Source organism: Onychostoma macrolepis, chromosome 23, assembly GCF_012432095.1.
Source record: "Onychostoma macrolepis isolate SWU-2019 chromosome 23, ASM1243209v1, whole genome shotgun sequence".
In the NCBI taxonomy this organism is placed as follows: domain Eukaryota; kingdom Metazoa; phylum Chordata; class Actinopteri; order Cypriniformes; family Cyprinidae; genus Onychostoma; species Onychostoma macrolepis.
The window spans coordinates 7,327,574-7,342,479 of NC_081177.1; the positions used below are offsets into that span (position 1 = coordinate 7,327,574).

Below are 14,906 nucleotides of genomic sequence, written 5' to 3' on the forward strand. Positions count from 1 at the left end.
TTAATAACATATGAAAATGGGCTTCCATATGTTTTTGCAAATCCAAGTCACTTTAAATTATCTTCATTATCTTTGCCCTTGTTTCTGACCCTGGCAATGCTGTATAAATCAACACTAGCACAGACTAATAAACACAGTCCTTTTCATAGCCTCTCCAGCATTATGCTCCTGAAATACTATGTGAGGAATGTCTACGGGAAACACACACACACGGAAGTGCGCAGGTCTGAGGTTTCTTAATGACAGGGTTTCCAGGGTAGAGCTGCTGTCTGACTGTGTGTGTGTGTCTGTGGCAGAAAAATATAATTGCCCATCAACTCCCGGCACTGTGGCTTACCCACAAACCCCTGCCTGAGTGCCTGATTCCAAGATTGATGCTTTAAAGAGCGAATACTCTGTCATGAGTTCCCTTTTGAAATTTTCTCTTCAGTCACTTGCTGTTGCCTGTCTTTTCCAATCCATTTTAAGGCATATTTAGTGTCCAAAATAAGTTTAAAGTAAAAAAAAAAAAAAAAAATAGCTTCATTTCTTAAAGTTACTGGCTGTGATAGCAACATAATGCATGCTTTTAAGTAAAATGAAGAAATAATATATATGTATGTGTGTATATATATATATATATATATATATATATGAAGTTATTTAAAGTAATATATAATATAAAGAAATATAATCTAATCTCTCATCAACACAACCAGTACAAGATTTAAGAGTTTTATGCTGCAAGTTTTTTCCTCCAGACCAGAAATCAATTTAGTGACACATAATAATGGAATAGATGGGATAATAATGAAAAACAAGGAACAAAATCAGAATGTGGTTTAGATTTTTATGCAGTTTTACGTATTCATACTGGCTCGTCCTATATGGTTGCAATGAATATGGAAAAATAAACACTGTCACTATTTGCTAATTATTTTATATATATATATATATATATATATATATATATAATTATTATTACTATTATTTTATTATGTAATGTCTCACAATAAGGTCTTACTCTCTAGTTATATATAAATGCATTATTATTAGTGCTGTCAAATGTTTAATCACGATTAATCACATCCAAAATAAACGTTTTTGTTTATGTAATATATGTGTGTGTACTGTGTATATTTATTATGTATATATAAATACACACACATACAGGATATATTTTGAAAATATTTACATGTATTTACATGTATATATTTATATTTGTATAATTTATATTATATATTACATTTAATATAGAAATATAACACATTTTTCTTAAATATATAAATGCATGTGTGTGTATTTATATTTACATAATAAATATACACAGTACACACACATACATTATGTAAAAAACTTATTATTATTATTATGTTTAATGTTTTTTATTTATTTATATTTTTATTGACTTATTTTTTAATCACTTGCCATTGCAAGATTGCCAAAAGTTACATTTTGAACTCTAGACATAGGTTTTGTAGACATTATAAGGTTCACTTTCTCTGGTTTCCTCGTGCTCCTTTATGCTCTGTGTTTCTCTCTTTCTGCTGCTGAACTTCATGAATGGCATTCTTTCATTCCCCTGATGTCTCGTTTTTTTTCTAATCAAAATAGCTTTTGAACACAAGCCAGATGGAGAAATCAAACCGTCACATTTGGCTCTTTCCCAGCCCCCTAAGTTCCCTCCTCTCCTGCTCATTTTGGCTCCATACACTCCTTTATTCTTTTGTTTTTTTTTTTCCTGCTTTGATCCCGTGTTTTTCAAAACTCCACTTCACCCCTTGCCCCTCATTTCAGCGCCGGCAAACAAAACGGTCATAAACTCCCTTTGATTCTGTCCGTCTGTTTTTGTGGCGCTTCCCTCTTTCTTTTCGTCCTCTTCTGGTTTTGGGAGAAGTTTCCGTGGTAACACATTTTTTTGGCTGCTGTTTATTGTGAGATCCTCATTGGCCGGCTGGGAAAGGGACACACAAAGACTGAATATCACAGCTCGCTTTAACACTGTGCATGTTCATATGTGGCTGGGTGACAGCCACTAAACTCTCCAAACCTCTTTAGTTAACGCTCTGTAAGCTCCACAAGGTAAGTTAACTGATTAGATTAACTGCTAAATTAATTATCTGACAGGATTTAGCAAGTGTACTTCAGCTGGTGCTGTGAGTGACAGCTGAAAAAGGAATTGAACTTGCGTTGTGTTGTACACTTCATGAGAATATGCAGTTGTTTCATTTCTTATAACTTTTTCCTGAAACTGTTGTACACTAATGCATCTCCATTGCTATTTGCTTTGCATGTTTCAGTGCTTCTTTATGCATGTGCATGTAAAACTAAAAATGTAAATTTTCTCCAATTTTAAGTTAGTTTGTTCCACTTTTTTTTACAGACCTCATGAAATCAGAATAGATTTTTTTTGGTGATTTTTTTTTATAAGAAAAAGAACCCAACTTCCTGTTCCAATTGGAAATTTGCCGATTTAGAAACATGCACTGCACTTATCAAGTGAATTCATGCGGTTTTAAGGATTGAAGAAAGTGGAACCATCATTGATTTGTTAGATACATCTATAAAAGATTTCCCAACCTCAGTAACCTCATATTCATCTCCGTAATGTTCTTCTAGGTTGCTCCTCCAGTGGATTCAGATTCAGAGGTGGTGGCTTTGAGCCACTGGCCGAAGTGCCCGATCCCGAATGTGCCCTCGACGCTGGACAAACAGACCAACTGGGCTGGAATCTTACCACTGCCCTCTCCAGAGGAGAAGATGAAGACGGACTCTCAAGTCATCAGCTCATACATCGTTCCCATTAACGTAACAGGTAAATGCCCCCTAGTGTTTGCTGTCAATAATGCATGCTGAGTCAGGGCTGAGTATGACACTTAAATGGTAGTTCATAGCAGCATATAATGTTTTTTTGTAAAATAATTTCATTATTATAAGGAAAATTAAAGGCTGCATTCATTTTAGTATTTCTCAAGTACATATTATAGGGCTCAATTCTGGTGACGCTGTCACTACTGAAGGAGAACTTTGGTCCATTAGAATCTAGTGTTGTTGTAAATGTGTGTAAAAAAAAAAAAGTGTATAATACACATAAATTGCTAGTAGATTTCACAAACAATTACAAAGAAAGGGCAAGTAACTCATTGAATTAAACATGAAGTTTTGAAGGGGAAATACCAAAATAGTATTTTCTAGTAAAACATGCTCCAAAAATCTACACTGTAACACTGAACCTTAACAGATAATGCCAGGAGCCTTTGTGCTAATTCTTGATTAAAATGTAATTTCTGTCATTGACAATGAACTGTAGTAGTAGTAGTAGTTCCAAACATAACAAATACATTTCGTGTTTTTATTTTTATAAATATATTTTAGCTGTTTTGTGTATCTCATGCAATTCAAAAATCTACAAATGATTTTAACAGATGTTATACAATGATTAAAAGCTTTTGTTAATGTACAACACTTTTGCTGCTACAGAGTTGTGATACAGGTAGGGTTAAGGACAGGTTTGATGGTATGGGTAGGTTTAAGGGTTGGTTAAGGGGGTCAACAGTGTACAGGGGCTAATTTAATTACTATAAGGGAACACTGTTTATATTACAAAATATTGATAAATTAATAAGTGTTATTTAAAAAAAAAAAAAAACTGCTTTGTTTTCCCTTGTTGATGTATGATTCAAGGAAACGGTCAAACCAAAATTTATTCAGACACCATCATTTTTCATATTATCACAGTTTATTCGCTATAGTTTTGAAATTGTTGACAAGAACTCAGAGTTAAACTGTCAGAACAAATTCATCTTGATAATGCCATCCTTCTGTTAGACTGTCTCAAAAATGAATTTTGTTGAATAGCTGTCAGCTGTCAAATTTAAGTACACAATTAGATAATACCAGTTTAGTTCAAACAATTACCAAGCAATGCTTAGTTTTGTTCAGCCTGTGGTGTAAAAAATTTTCATTAGCAATTAATGAAAAAAAAAAAAAAAACACTTGGTCAGGTTAAAGTGTATGAATAATTTTTGGTACCATATTTGTATCAATTTTACTGGTAGTCGACTGTATGATGAATTTTTGGGTATAATATGTCACAGTTTACTTTATTTTGCTCTCCTCACTTACATAAATGAACTGTAGTGTCCTGCACCCACTAGTAAAAAAAAATATCAAAAATTATATCTGGTCTCTGAATAATTTTTGGTTTGACTGTATGTACAGTAGTATACTGATATAAGTGTTGAGACAATAAAAACATGATTTGCACCCAAATTACAACTTGTGTTTTGACCTAGCAAACATTTAGCTAAATTTAATTAACCACCCCCACTTTACACAAATGTTGTTACAGCAGCTAAAAGTCCAATGCCCATAAAGGTTAATAAACATTCATGAACATTTGCAAATGATGATTAGTCTTAACTTCAGCAAAAACATGAGTGAATGATTAATAAATTATTTGTAAAGGTGTGAAAATAGGGTGAATTCAGGTCATTTGGGCCTTTTTTTTTATTTATTTTTTGCCAAGACGAGATGACTGCTAGTAAAAGTACTAATGATTACTAAACATTTATAAACATTTACAAATGATGAATAGTTTCAACTTCAACCCAACGAGATTGGGTAATGCAAAAACATGAACAAATGATTAATAAATGATTCGTAAAGATGTGTAAATAATAGAATACTACACAACAAACGCAGACCAAGTATGTGACCCTGGAACACAAAACCAGTCTTAAGTCGCTGGGGTATATTTGTAGCAATAGCCAACAATACATTGTATAAGTCAAAACTATCGATTTTTCTTTATGCCAAAAATCATTAGGATATTAAGTAAAGATCATGTTCCATGAAGATATTTTGTAAATTTCCTACCATGAATTTATCAAAACTTAATTTTTGATTAGAAATATGCATTTCTAAGAACTTCATTTGGACAACTTTAAAGGCGATTTTCTAAATATTTTGATTTTTTTCCACCCTCAGATTCCAGATTTTCAAATAGTTGTATCTCGATCAAATATTGTCCTATCCTAACAATACATGCACCATACATCAATGGAAAGCGTATTAATTCAGCTTTCAGATGATGTATAAATCTTAATTTCAAAAAATGGATCCTTATGACTGGTTTTGTGGTCCAGGGTCACATATGTGACCTTTACAGACTGTGATTGAGTGAATAATATGTTAACATGAATAGTTTGTGATGTGCTTAAAATGACTAATTAAGCTATTTTTTTCACCACATTTTACAATGTTAGATAATATGTGAACTGAACTTTAATGACATTTGTTAGCATTTGAAAGAACATTAACAAATTTCTGTTAAAATCCTTTAGATTTTTGAAAAGTGCATGACATAAGCATTTTAATTTATATGAAATAACAATCTGTTAATTATTAGGTAGTGTTTAATAAGTTCGTAAGTAAACATTAACAAGCATATTATCTCATACGTCTAGTTATGTGAATATATATTAACAACTGATCTGTTAAGCATTACATACTGTTTATTAATGGTTTATAAATGAAAGTTATTATCGAACAGTCTATGTTACACCTCAGAACTAAATCTAATTGAGAGTATCATCATCTTGACCAAAGTTCTCCTCTGGCATCAATGAACAGAAGGATTACCTTGTGAGAACGCTGAATTTTGCGTGTATTGTTTTCAGAGGAGGGCGCCAACGCTACTTCCCCTTCAGCGATATCAGCTTTCCTAAGTGAGAGATCTTTTACATGTCCATTAAGTTTCCCCCTTCAGTATCAGTGCCACTTCATTCCCTAACCATCACCATCTAGAATAATGTGCAGAGAGAGAGAAGGGGTTGCCATCTCAGCCATAATAACACTCTCATTTTGACTATTGTAACTTTCTAATTTAATGAAAAAAGCTGTTTTGATATTCACATTACTAGCACATGCTGCTATAAGTCAGCGCTAAGTGGCCACTAACTTTATAAATGAAGAGTTAGTAGTCCTGAAACATAGATGGCAAAAGTAAATGTGTGATTTTTTTAGTTTCTAGTTTTAAAGGGTAGATTATAATTGCTTTAGACCAGTGATCCTCAAATCTGGCTCGCGAGATCCACTTTCCTGCAGAGTTTAGCTCAAACCTTGATCAAACTCACCTACCTGTGATTTTCTAATGATCCTGAAGACACTGATTAGCATGCTCAGGTGTGTTTGATTAGGGTTAGAGCTAAACTCTGCAGGAAAGTGGATCTCGCGAGCCAGATTTGAGGATCCCTGCTTTAGACTTTTGCCATTTTAGACCTTTTGCTAATTCCCATAAAAACATCTCAGGAAAATGCTTGACAGACAGAGGCAAAAAAAAAAAAAAAATAGGAAAAAGTAAAAGCATGGGCTGTTCCGCTATCTATTTTATTTTTTTAATTTTTTTACTGTTTCTAGTTAAAGGTTGAATAAAGCCATGATCAGACCCTTTTTATTCCATGACATGTGATTAATGTTTTAACATAGATGAAACATGGTTTTGACAATTTCTTTCTTCAAGTTGTTAGAAGGGCCCAAACTGAAGAATCACCCAAATACATTAGAATAATAACAGTATTAGACACACTGGAAAGTAGGTTAAAATCTGCAAGTCATGAAATTTGAAACAAAAAAGTTCTTAGTTGTCGTGGTAACTTACTTTGTGCCAGGAAATGCAAAGAGTCAAGAAAGCGTTTTGTGCATGCTAATCAGTTGCATTAGAATTACAAAGAGGCCAAATATATCTACTCTGGGCTTGACTGGAACGGGATTTTTGAGGTGTGTGTCAGCAAGGATTGAGTCAAAGACAGTGTTGACTGGAAATTGCACATCACAGGCACAGTGGTGTAATTGGTGCTCAAAGGGCCAAGCCTTGCAATCACATGAGAGCCATGATGCATGACACTGGACAAACATCAAAACAAATAGAGCTCAAGAGTACAGCAGCAGACTGCAGTCTAGAGTAAGGCTGGGGTCGGGTAGGACAGAAATACTCCCATTTTCAACCCTGGTTGTTTTCTGTTCTGACGTCCTGAATATGTCGCTCCTTTCACCTTGCATGATGTTGCGTATTGTCCAGTGTACTTTTGTGTCAGTTAAAATATTTTAACATGAATGAAAACCATCTTTTTGTTGCATTTATGATTTTATAATACATTTATTTTTTTCTTCTGAGATGTGTTGTTAACCTTGTATATTGATGCATAACTTATGTAGAAAGTCAGACTTTTTTGTATATGTGACGTGAAAGTAGTTATATACTGTAAACCTTAAAATATACACTCTGTATAAAATGTACTTTATATATATATATACATATATTATTATTAATATTAGTTAAGATACATTATTTTCACCTTGACTAAAATATTGTTTTTTGCATCAAATATCTCAGTGGTTTATGAGTGTGAGAAACATGGGAGGTAGAAGTAGAAAAAAGTGGCTTGCACCCAACAGCCTCTCACATGTCTGGTGCTCTTTGCAGGGGTTGGGTTTGACAGAGAGGCCAGTGTGCGCTGCTCACTAGTCCATTCGCAATCAGTTCTTCAACGGCGAAGGAAGCTAAGGAGACGGAAAACCATCACTGGCATTCCCAGACGCGTGCAGCAAGATTTTGGTGTGTGAACCTGTCACATTTTTTTATTGCTCTTTATGTTTTCATTGTTTGTTTATTTACAGTAAAGAATAAGGCATATAAGAGTAAATGGCATGTATAAAACATTATTTATTACTGAAAAAATATTTAATTGTTTTTTAGATTCTGACGAGTCTCCAGTGGCCAGAGAACGTACAGTGATAGTCCATACCAACCCTGAAATTTGTCAAGAGGATCTCACGCTCTCTCGTCTCAACACCAAGGACTCTGGTTGCCAGACAGAAGAATTCCTGATTGTTGGGGCTGCACCCTCACGTAGACGGATCAGAGCACAAAGGGGGCAGGGCGTGACTGTGTCACTGTCCCATTCCACAGGCAACATATCTTCTCTGCCTGACAACTCTGACACAATGTTCACCGCCTCAGTAGGCTCCCGTCTGCGTTCCCGAAGCCTCCCGCGTGAGGGAGGGCGACTTGTGGATGAAGGTCATGATGACAGTGATGAGGATGACGAGGAGGAGGATGAGGAAGAACTGTCCCCGTTTGAGGCAGAGGACTTCCTACCAGTCCCAGGGGAACATATTCTAAAGGATGATGAAGAAAGCACTGATGACCAGGCAATCCCAGAGGGCCAGCATAACAGTTTGAAATTCAAGCAGCATGCTGGAAGTACAGATCATGACTGGATGGAGAGGGGTCGATCCCATCTGCCTCGGAAAGCTGACATGGGTAGCTGTGAGATTTCCTCCAGTTCTGATACATTCAGTAGCCCCATTCACTCCGTTTCCAATGCTGGTGTGCTGACTAGCCAGATGGACCACAAGGAGGATCACCAGTCCTCGAGCGGCAATTGGAGTGGTAGCAGTTCTACCTGTCCCTCCCAGACATCAGAGACCATTCCACCTGCAGCCTCACCCCCACTCACCGGATCATCCCACTGTGATTCAGAGCTATCGTTGAATGCAGCTACCAATACTAATGATGACTCCACCGGCTTCATTATTGATCCATATCCTGGAGACCGATCACAAGGCCTCCGTAGCCATAGGACAGGTTCATTTACTTCCACTGCGACTGACATGCTTGATGATGCTGGAGTCAGCACTGCCAGTGAGGGTGAGTGGAGCTATCCACACTACAGGCACAACATGCCTTGCCATCCCGACTTCAGTCCTGAGCACTCTAGGGCAGAGAATATCCTAGAATGTCCCAGTTTTGCTAGCATAGCCACTTTTGAAAGTTTAACAGATAGGCCACCATCTGAAAAGGCTGACACCACCTCACACTTTTCTGTAGATGCTGAGGGCTACTATACCTCCATGCACTTTGACTGTGGTCTTAAAGGTAGCAAAAGCTTCACGTATAACTATGCATCTGTAGACCAACAGCAGGCAGAATATGGACATCAAACAAACACACTTGGGAGACGTAGTCTCTCTCTAAGGAAACCAAAGGTGAAGCCATCCCCACCAAAACGTAGCTCATCCTTGAAGAAAATAAGCAGCCATGTTGGACCTCCCACTGACAAGAACGAACCAAAGAATGCTGTCGGTCAGAACAAATCTATGTCTTCCGGTGAGAGAACACAGCATGTGGGGTTGAACGGAGGCTCCTCAAGTCAGCTGGAGAGTGAGGAGCCACTGGGGGCTTGGGGTGTTGAGAGTTCTACAGAGATTCCAGAAGTTGCTTTGTTTGGCTCCACAGAAACACATTCTTTCAAGGACGAGGGAGCTGTCCAGTCAGAATATGCAGATCTCTGGCTTCTTAATGACTTGAAATCCAATGATCCTTACAGATCATTGTCAAATTCCAGCACAGCTACGGGTACCACTGTCATCGAATGCATTAAGTCACAGGAGAGCTCTGAATCCCAGACTTCCCAGTCAGGATCTAGGGCCACCACTCCTTCATTACCATCGGTGGAAAGTGAGTTTAGATTGCCTTCACCGGAAAAGCTGGTAGGTCTAGCGTCACCTTCCAGTGGCTACTCAAGCCAGTCAGAGACACCAACATCATCTCTTCCGTCGGCTTTCTTCCCAAACGCTCACCCAATGTCCCCTACTGGTGGCAAAAGGAAACCCAAAGTCCCAGAGAGGAAGTCCTCACTTGCGTCTTTGCAGCAGTACTCATCCAAAAGGGACCTGGAATTGCCTATCATACCTCCCTCCCATCTTGACCTAAGTGCCCTTCCCAATGTCAGCAGGCCTTCAATTCACAAAAACCAGATGCACATCCTCCACCAGAGCAAACAAAAAACAGCAGCTTCAGCAGAAACCAAGCGTGAGAGTCTGGCAACTTCGGTTTCAAGTGATGAGCTGGCAGTCACTAGTCCTTTGGCCATCACTCCAACGGTACTTCGTTCAGTTCAACTACGTTCAGTTAGCAAATCTGGAGAAGGGAGCCACGATCGACCTATAACTGATACTGCCACTAGGCCTAAGTGTCCCACTGTGACTATCATTACCCCACCTACTCACAATAAACCCCATGAAACTAGGAAGCCTCCACCCTATAGACCCCTTCTCACAGAAACCTCCTCTCAGGACAATTGTGAATCACTGTTTACCCCAGTAGATGGACTAGCTGCTAAGAATATAGCAAGCCATTTTGGTGCAAGAAATAGATATGACCGATTAGCCCCATCACCTCTTTGGAGCATGACTGCTTTTAAGGCCCCGTCTGAACAGGTGAACATGGATGAAGTGATGTCTGAAAATTCTCGAGAAGTTGCAGAAGAGGAGAACACCTCAAATAATTTATTTCCCCAGAGTAGTCTGGAAGTGGAGCAAATCCAGCCATGGAAATCTGAGCCAAATGAGGGAAGCCCTGGTCAGAATGGTCTAGGAAAGAGGTCAGATAGTCTTGACCAAGTGCCTGATATTGTCAATCAAAGATCAGAGACATTGCAAGCTTATCTAATCAGCAGTGCTGGAGAAGAATCTGTAACATCAGGTGTTCCAACCAGAAGTGCCTCACAGGAACTTGTAGAGGAAGGGTCAACACCAGACACAGAGGATTATTTCAGCAAAGGTTTGTTTGTGTAATAATTCTATTACTAAGTAAACTAGCTGCCATTTTGTGTAAAGTTTAGACATTTTGAATTGGAATAAGTTTCAGAGTTTCTATTTCAGAGTCCACACCAAGCGATCCCACCGTGTCCCCTCTGACAGACGAATCCAAAACCGAGGATGATAGCGTTTTTCTTTCACCAAGTAAAAATCGCACAACAGAGGATCTCTTTGCCATGATTCACAGGTGTGTTTATCTGGTAGATTTCTGATGATCTGAGAAAGTACTGAAAATCGCAAAATGTTTATTGTCTCTTGTTTTGTTTTTTGCCATCTCAGGTCAAAACGAAAAATGCTGGGCAGGAAAGATTCTGGAGAAATGTCAGTGCGGAGCCGTTTAGCTGTTGTTTCTGGGAATGGCTCTGCTACTAATTCTGCAACCTCACCAAGCACCCCAAACATGCCTGTAAGCCGTTTAGCTGTTGTTTCTGGGAATGGCTCTGCTACTAATCCTGCAACCTCGCCAAGCACCCCAAACATGCCTGTAAGTCCATCTACTCAAACTGGGGCTCAGAGAACCCCGGGCCCAATTTACAGGAGTGCCAAAAAATCCAGTACCTCAAATGAAGAGTTCAAATTGCTGCTGTTGAAAAAAGGAAGTCGGTCTGACTCCAGTTATCGCATGTCAGCTATAGAGATCCTTAAGAGCCCCGTTGCACCCAAAAGCCCCGGCGAGCTCCTGATGGAGGGTTCTAGACCATTTGAGGAGCCACTCTCTCCTTTACAACAGCAACTTCCAGAGGGAACTCCCGAGCAAATGCCCAGCCCCTTTCCCAAATCGTATGCTGAGGGCTTTTCCCCAAAAGCTTTTCCCACATCTGCCTCAACTAGACAAGGCCGGTCAAGGATGCCGCCAGCTGCAAATAGCAGCCGCTACAGTACACGCAGTCGGCTGTACACTGCTCCCATGCAGGCCATATCAGAAGGGGAAACAGAAAACTCAGATGGAAGCCCACACGATGACCGTTCCTCCTGAAAAATACATCTTGACTTTTAGAATCAGTCTAGACACAATCTTTGACATCAAGTCAATAATGCTGGGCACTTGACATACTCAATTCTGTTCTTAAGAAGACTGTAAACAAACTACGTAGCATCTGTACCATTTTGTATCAAGAAGAACAAAACATTCTAATAATAATTTTTAGTAGTGGTGTTCTAATAACTTCCATGAACATATTTATTTTATGTGAATACTTTGTTTGTGTACCTTTCATTTTAGAACGAGAGTGAAGAAAACTACATGGTAAAAATACATCACTTTGTAATTACTCACAGTGAATCAATTGCGGATGCTTTTTGTCACACACATTTAACATTGTTAAGAAAGATAAAAACAGTACTGTACTGGGGTGACTGTGAAAATGGGTCCAGATGGTATTAAAAGAAGGGAAAATCTTTCTTGTACCTTACACACAAACTGTTTATGGCAGACAGCTTGGGACAATCAAAGAGTGGCCTTTTGTATAGTTAGCTGTAGCATAAATGGGCTAAGTGCTTTCGAGTTAGCCCGCAACTGGATCTTATTGGGCAAGAAATGTAGCTGTGTTGGAATATCCTGATGGCCAACCACTATTTTGCACTTCTTTTGGTACTGAAAAAATGTCAGTCATTTTAAAGAAATCTTACAAAAATGCCACAAGAGAAAAAGTGACATGAAAATAAATATCTATATACAGAATATAAATTTAAAAAAAATATATATGTATTTTTGAATGACATTAGCTTGCGAAGGTAATAGGCAAATTGTGCCCATATTTGGCCTTTTTTAAGATATTGAGCTTTTTAATGCACCATCTAATAATTTTAAAGCAATGCTGTAATTAATGACCACATGATTCTTCCCTTTCATTCAGTATTTATCTTTTTTAAGCAAATTTCTTTAAAAAAAAATCAACCCATTGTTTCTATATCAATAAATTGATCTAAGAAAAATGACAACAGCTACAACACAGGCACTAAACGTATTCTGTGAATACTGTACCAATTGTTTCTAAAGTATATATATAATTCTGCTCTTTGTGAAGTGATTTTTTGTTATTGATCACTGACCCACACAGCAGGACTAATACTGTGCAAGCGTTTTACAGCCAACTTGAAATTATGCCTCTACCGCAGTAGTTGTAGCTTTTCTATATTTCACTTTAATAGATCAAATTAACTGCATGCAATAAAAGAGAGGAGCCGATATTGGTACATAATTTTTTAAGAGTATCAAGGAATTTGCCTCATAAGATTTGTGAGGCCATGAACTGTTTTTGTCAAAAATCTGATAAGAAACACTCTTGACAATCTTTTTCAAAGACATTTATATGTAGAAAAAGGACTATGGCAGAATAATATTGTAGAAGGATAAGTAGAAGTTTTTAGAAGTGTGTAGTGGAAGTGCTTTTGGTCAGGAGGCTTTTGCAGTTTGTGTTGCTTTGGGTTTGAATTTGCAATGTTGAGAGGGCAATGAGGAACGTTACAAGAAGGACTTAAAGTTTGGTATCGTCCTTGAAACTGATGGAAAACATATTCCTTTCTCAATGCTGTTGCTGTTTGTAGCACAGACAGTAAAATATCCAAAGAAAGACTACAGAGGTGTAGAGTCATGTCAGACTGAGAGACAGAGCAAGTCTGCAGTAAGAGGGTTTGTGTCTTGATGAAGACTTTCTTTTGCTGGAGCAACAAATAAATCTGTGCGTATGAGGATGTGCTGAAAAGGATGCAAATCAAAGGAAAGAGGTTGTAAAAAAGGTTGCAAAGGACAGATGAAAAAACATGGACTTGCACTACTGTTTGGTTATTGTTCGGCTTACTTTTTTAAATCAGTTTCCAAGAGCCACCTTGTGTTTTTCGTTTTGGTACTAAAGCGAAAGGATTATTAGTATCTTGCTGGCTTTTATGAAATATTGGGCTTTGATAAATTTATGATTGCAGATTTATTTATGGATTTAAGGAGTTATGTTTTTCTTTTCAGAGGTTAAGCTTTAGTTGGTAAACACTGGTTTCAAAAGACAGATGAATTTAATGCAGAAAATAAAACCACTTATAAATAATATAAAAAAATATTAATGGCATAAGCTACTCTGTTAATGATCCCTTGAAACCTAATGGTGTCCAGTGGTGTATTTGGCATTTCTCTCCTTTGTACCATTGACCTTCTGGTGTGTTTGCAATTTACCTTGCTTGGTGAGTTTTAGTCTTTGGATCAAGTATTTAAGCTGTCCTCAACTATTCGATCACTAACAACTAACTAGTTTTAGGTAAAGATGTTATACAAAGAGTATAAAACGCACCTTTACAAACCTGAGTAATCTAAAAGTTGGCAAAGACTTTCACTATCCATCTCCAAGACAGAGGTAAACGATTTTGTAAGCTACCATTCCAACATTGTAAAGTCTAACCTTACAATTTGCACTGATGTTTAGTATGTTTGTGAAGGTTTTCACATTGTCTATTGCTGTACCTAAGGCTATTTAAACAGGAATAGTTAACACATAGCAAAAGCAATTATGAATTGAAATCTAATATTGTTAAAGTTAAAGCATGCTTGGTGAATGGTAACATGCAAAGATTTGTGTACCAAAGGATTTCAGAGTCAAACAAACACTTGCTGTACTGAACACACACACAGTTACGTGATGTCTCTTCTGGTACTAGACTGAAGTCTTCAAGCAACTAAAATTATTATTATTATTGTTTTTTTTTGTAAAAACTTGTAAATAGAATACCTTTTAAAATCGTTTCCAGGGTGTTTCTTATGTAAAATGTTTTCAAAGTTTACATTAATTATAAGCCTTTGTATATTTTTGATCTGTGCAACACTTTTGAGTCTTGTATTTATTTTTTAGTAATCTTTGTGGAAAGTCCCATTGTACAATGTCTCTAAAACCAGCTTGTCTGGCTGTTTAGTAAATGTGCATAGAAGAGGCCAATAAATGTGACTGCTTTAAACACATAAACTCCTCTGTGTGTAAATGTTCGTTTATAAAGATAGATGATAATGCTGAACTGGGTTAAAGTATGGGAAATTGTACCACATTTTTATGAAATCTAAAGCTCAAGGATGTAATGGTTTTAATAGAGTTTGTGATGTTGTAGAATAATTAAATGAATGGCTTTTTGAAGTGTTAAAGTGTAAACTAGGATATGAACACAACAAGTTCCTGCTCCACTTTGACAGGTATTTCCATAGTTTTTAGTTTTGAAACACTTTTATTCCACCCTGTTTCAGTGCTGTTTGAAACTTGTAACCAGCTAGATGCTCTGGTTTTGGT

At 37.3% G+C, this 14,906-nt stretch overlaps 1 protein-coding gene across 4 annotated transcripts in view; it reads left to right on the forward strand.

The window, feature by feature from the left end:
* The window catches only part of nhsa (Nance-Horan syndrome a (congenital cataracts and dental anomalies)), a 102,374-nt gene extending 87,793 nt beyond the window's left edge, over positions 1-14,581 (forward strand). For 2 of the 4 annotated variants that reach the window (XM_058763842.1, XM_058763844.1), the window contains exons 6-11: positions 2,599-2,794; positions 5,661-5,708; positions 7,466-7,597; positions 7,739-10,606; positions 10,708-10,831; positions 10,924-14,581. In XM_058763842.1, the coding sequence (XP_058619825.1) occupies positions 2,599-2,794; positions 5,661-5,708; positions 7,466-7,597; positions 7,739-10,606; positions 10,708-10,831; positions 10,924-11,620 (4,065 nt within the window). In that variant the 3' untranslated portion in view covers positions 11,621-14,581. Of the gene's footprint in view, positions 1-1,336; positions 2,062-2,598; positions 2,795-5,660; positions 5,709-7,465; positions 7,598-7,738; positions 10,607-10,707; positions 10,832-10,923 lie in introns of those variants that run through there. The other 2 variants (XM_058763845.1, XM_058763843.1) reach the window with 2 other exon arrangements.
* The last annotated feature ends 325 nt before the right edge of the window (positions 14,582-14,906 follow it).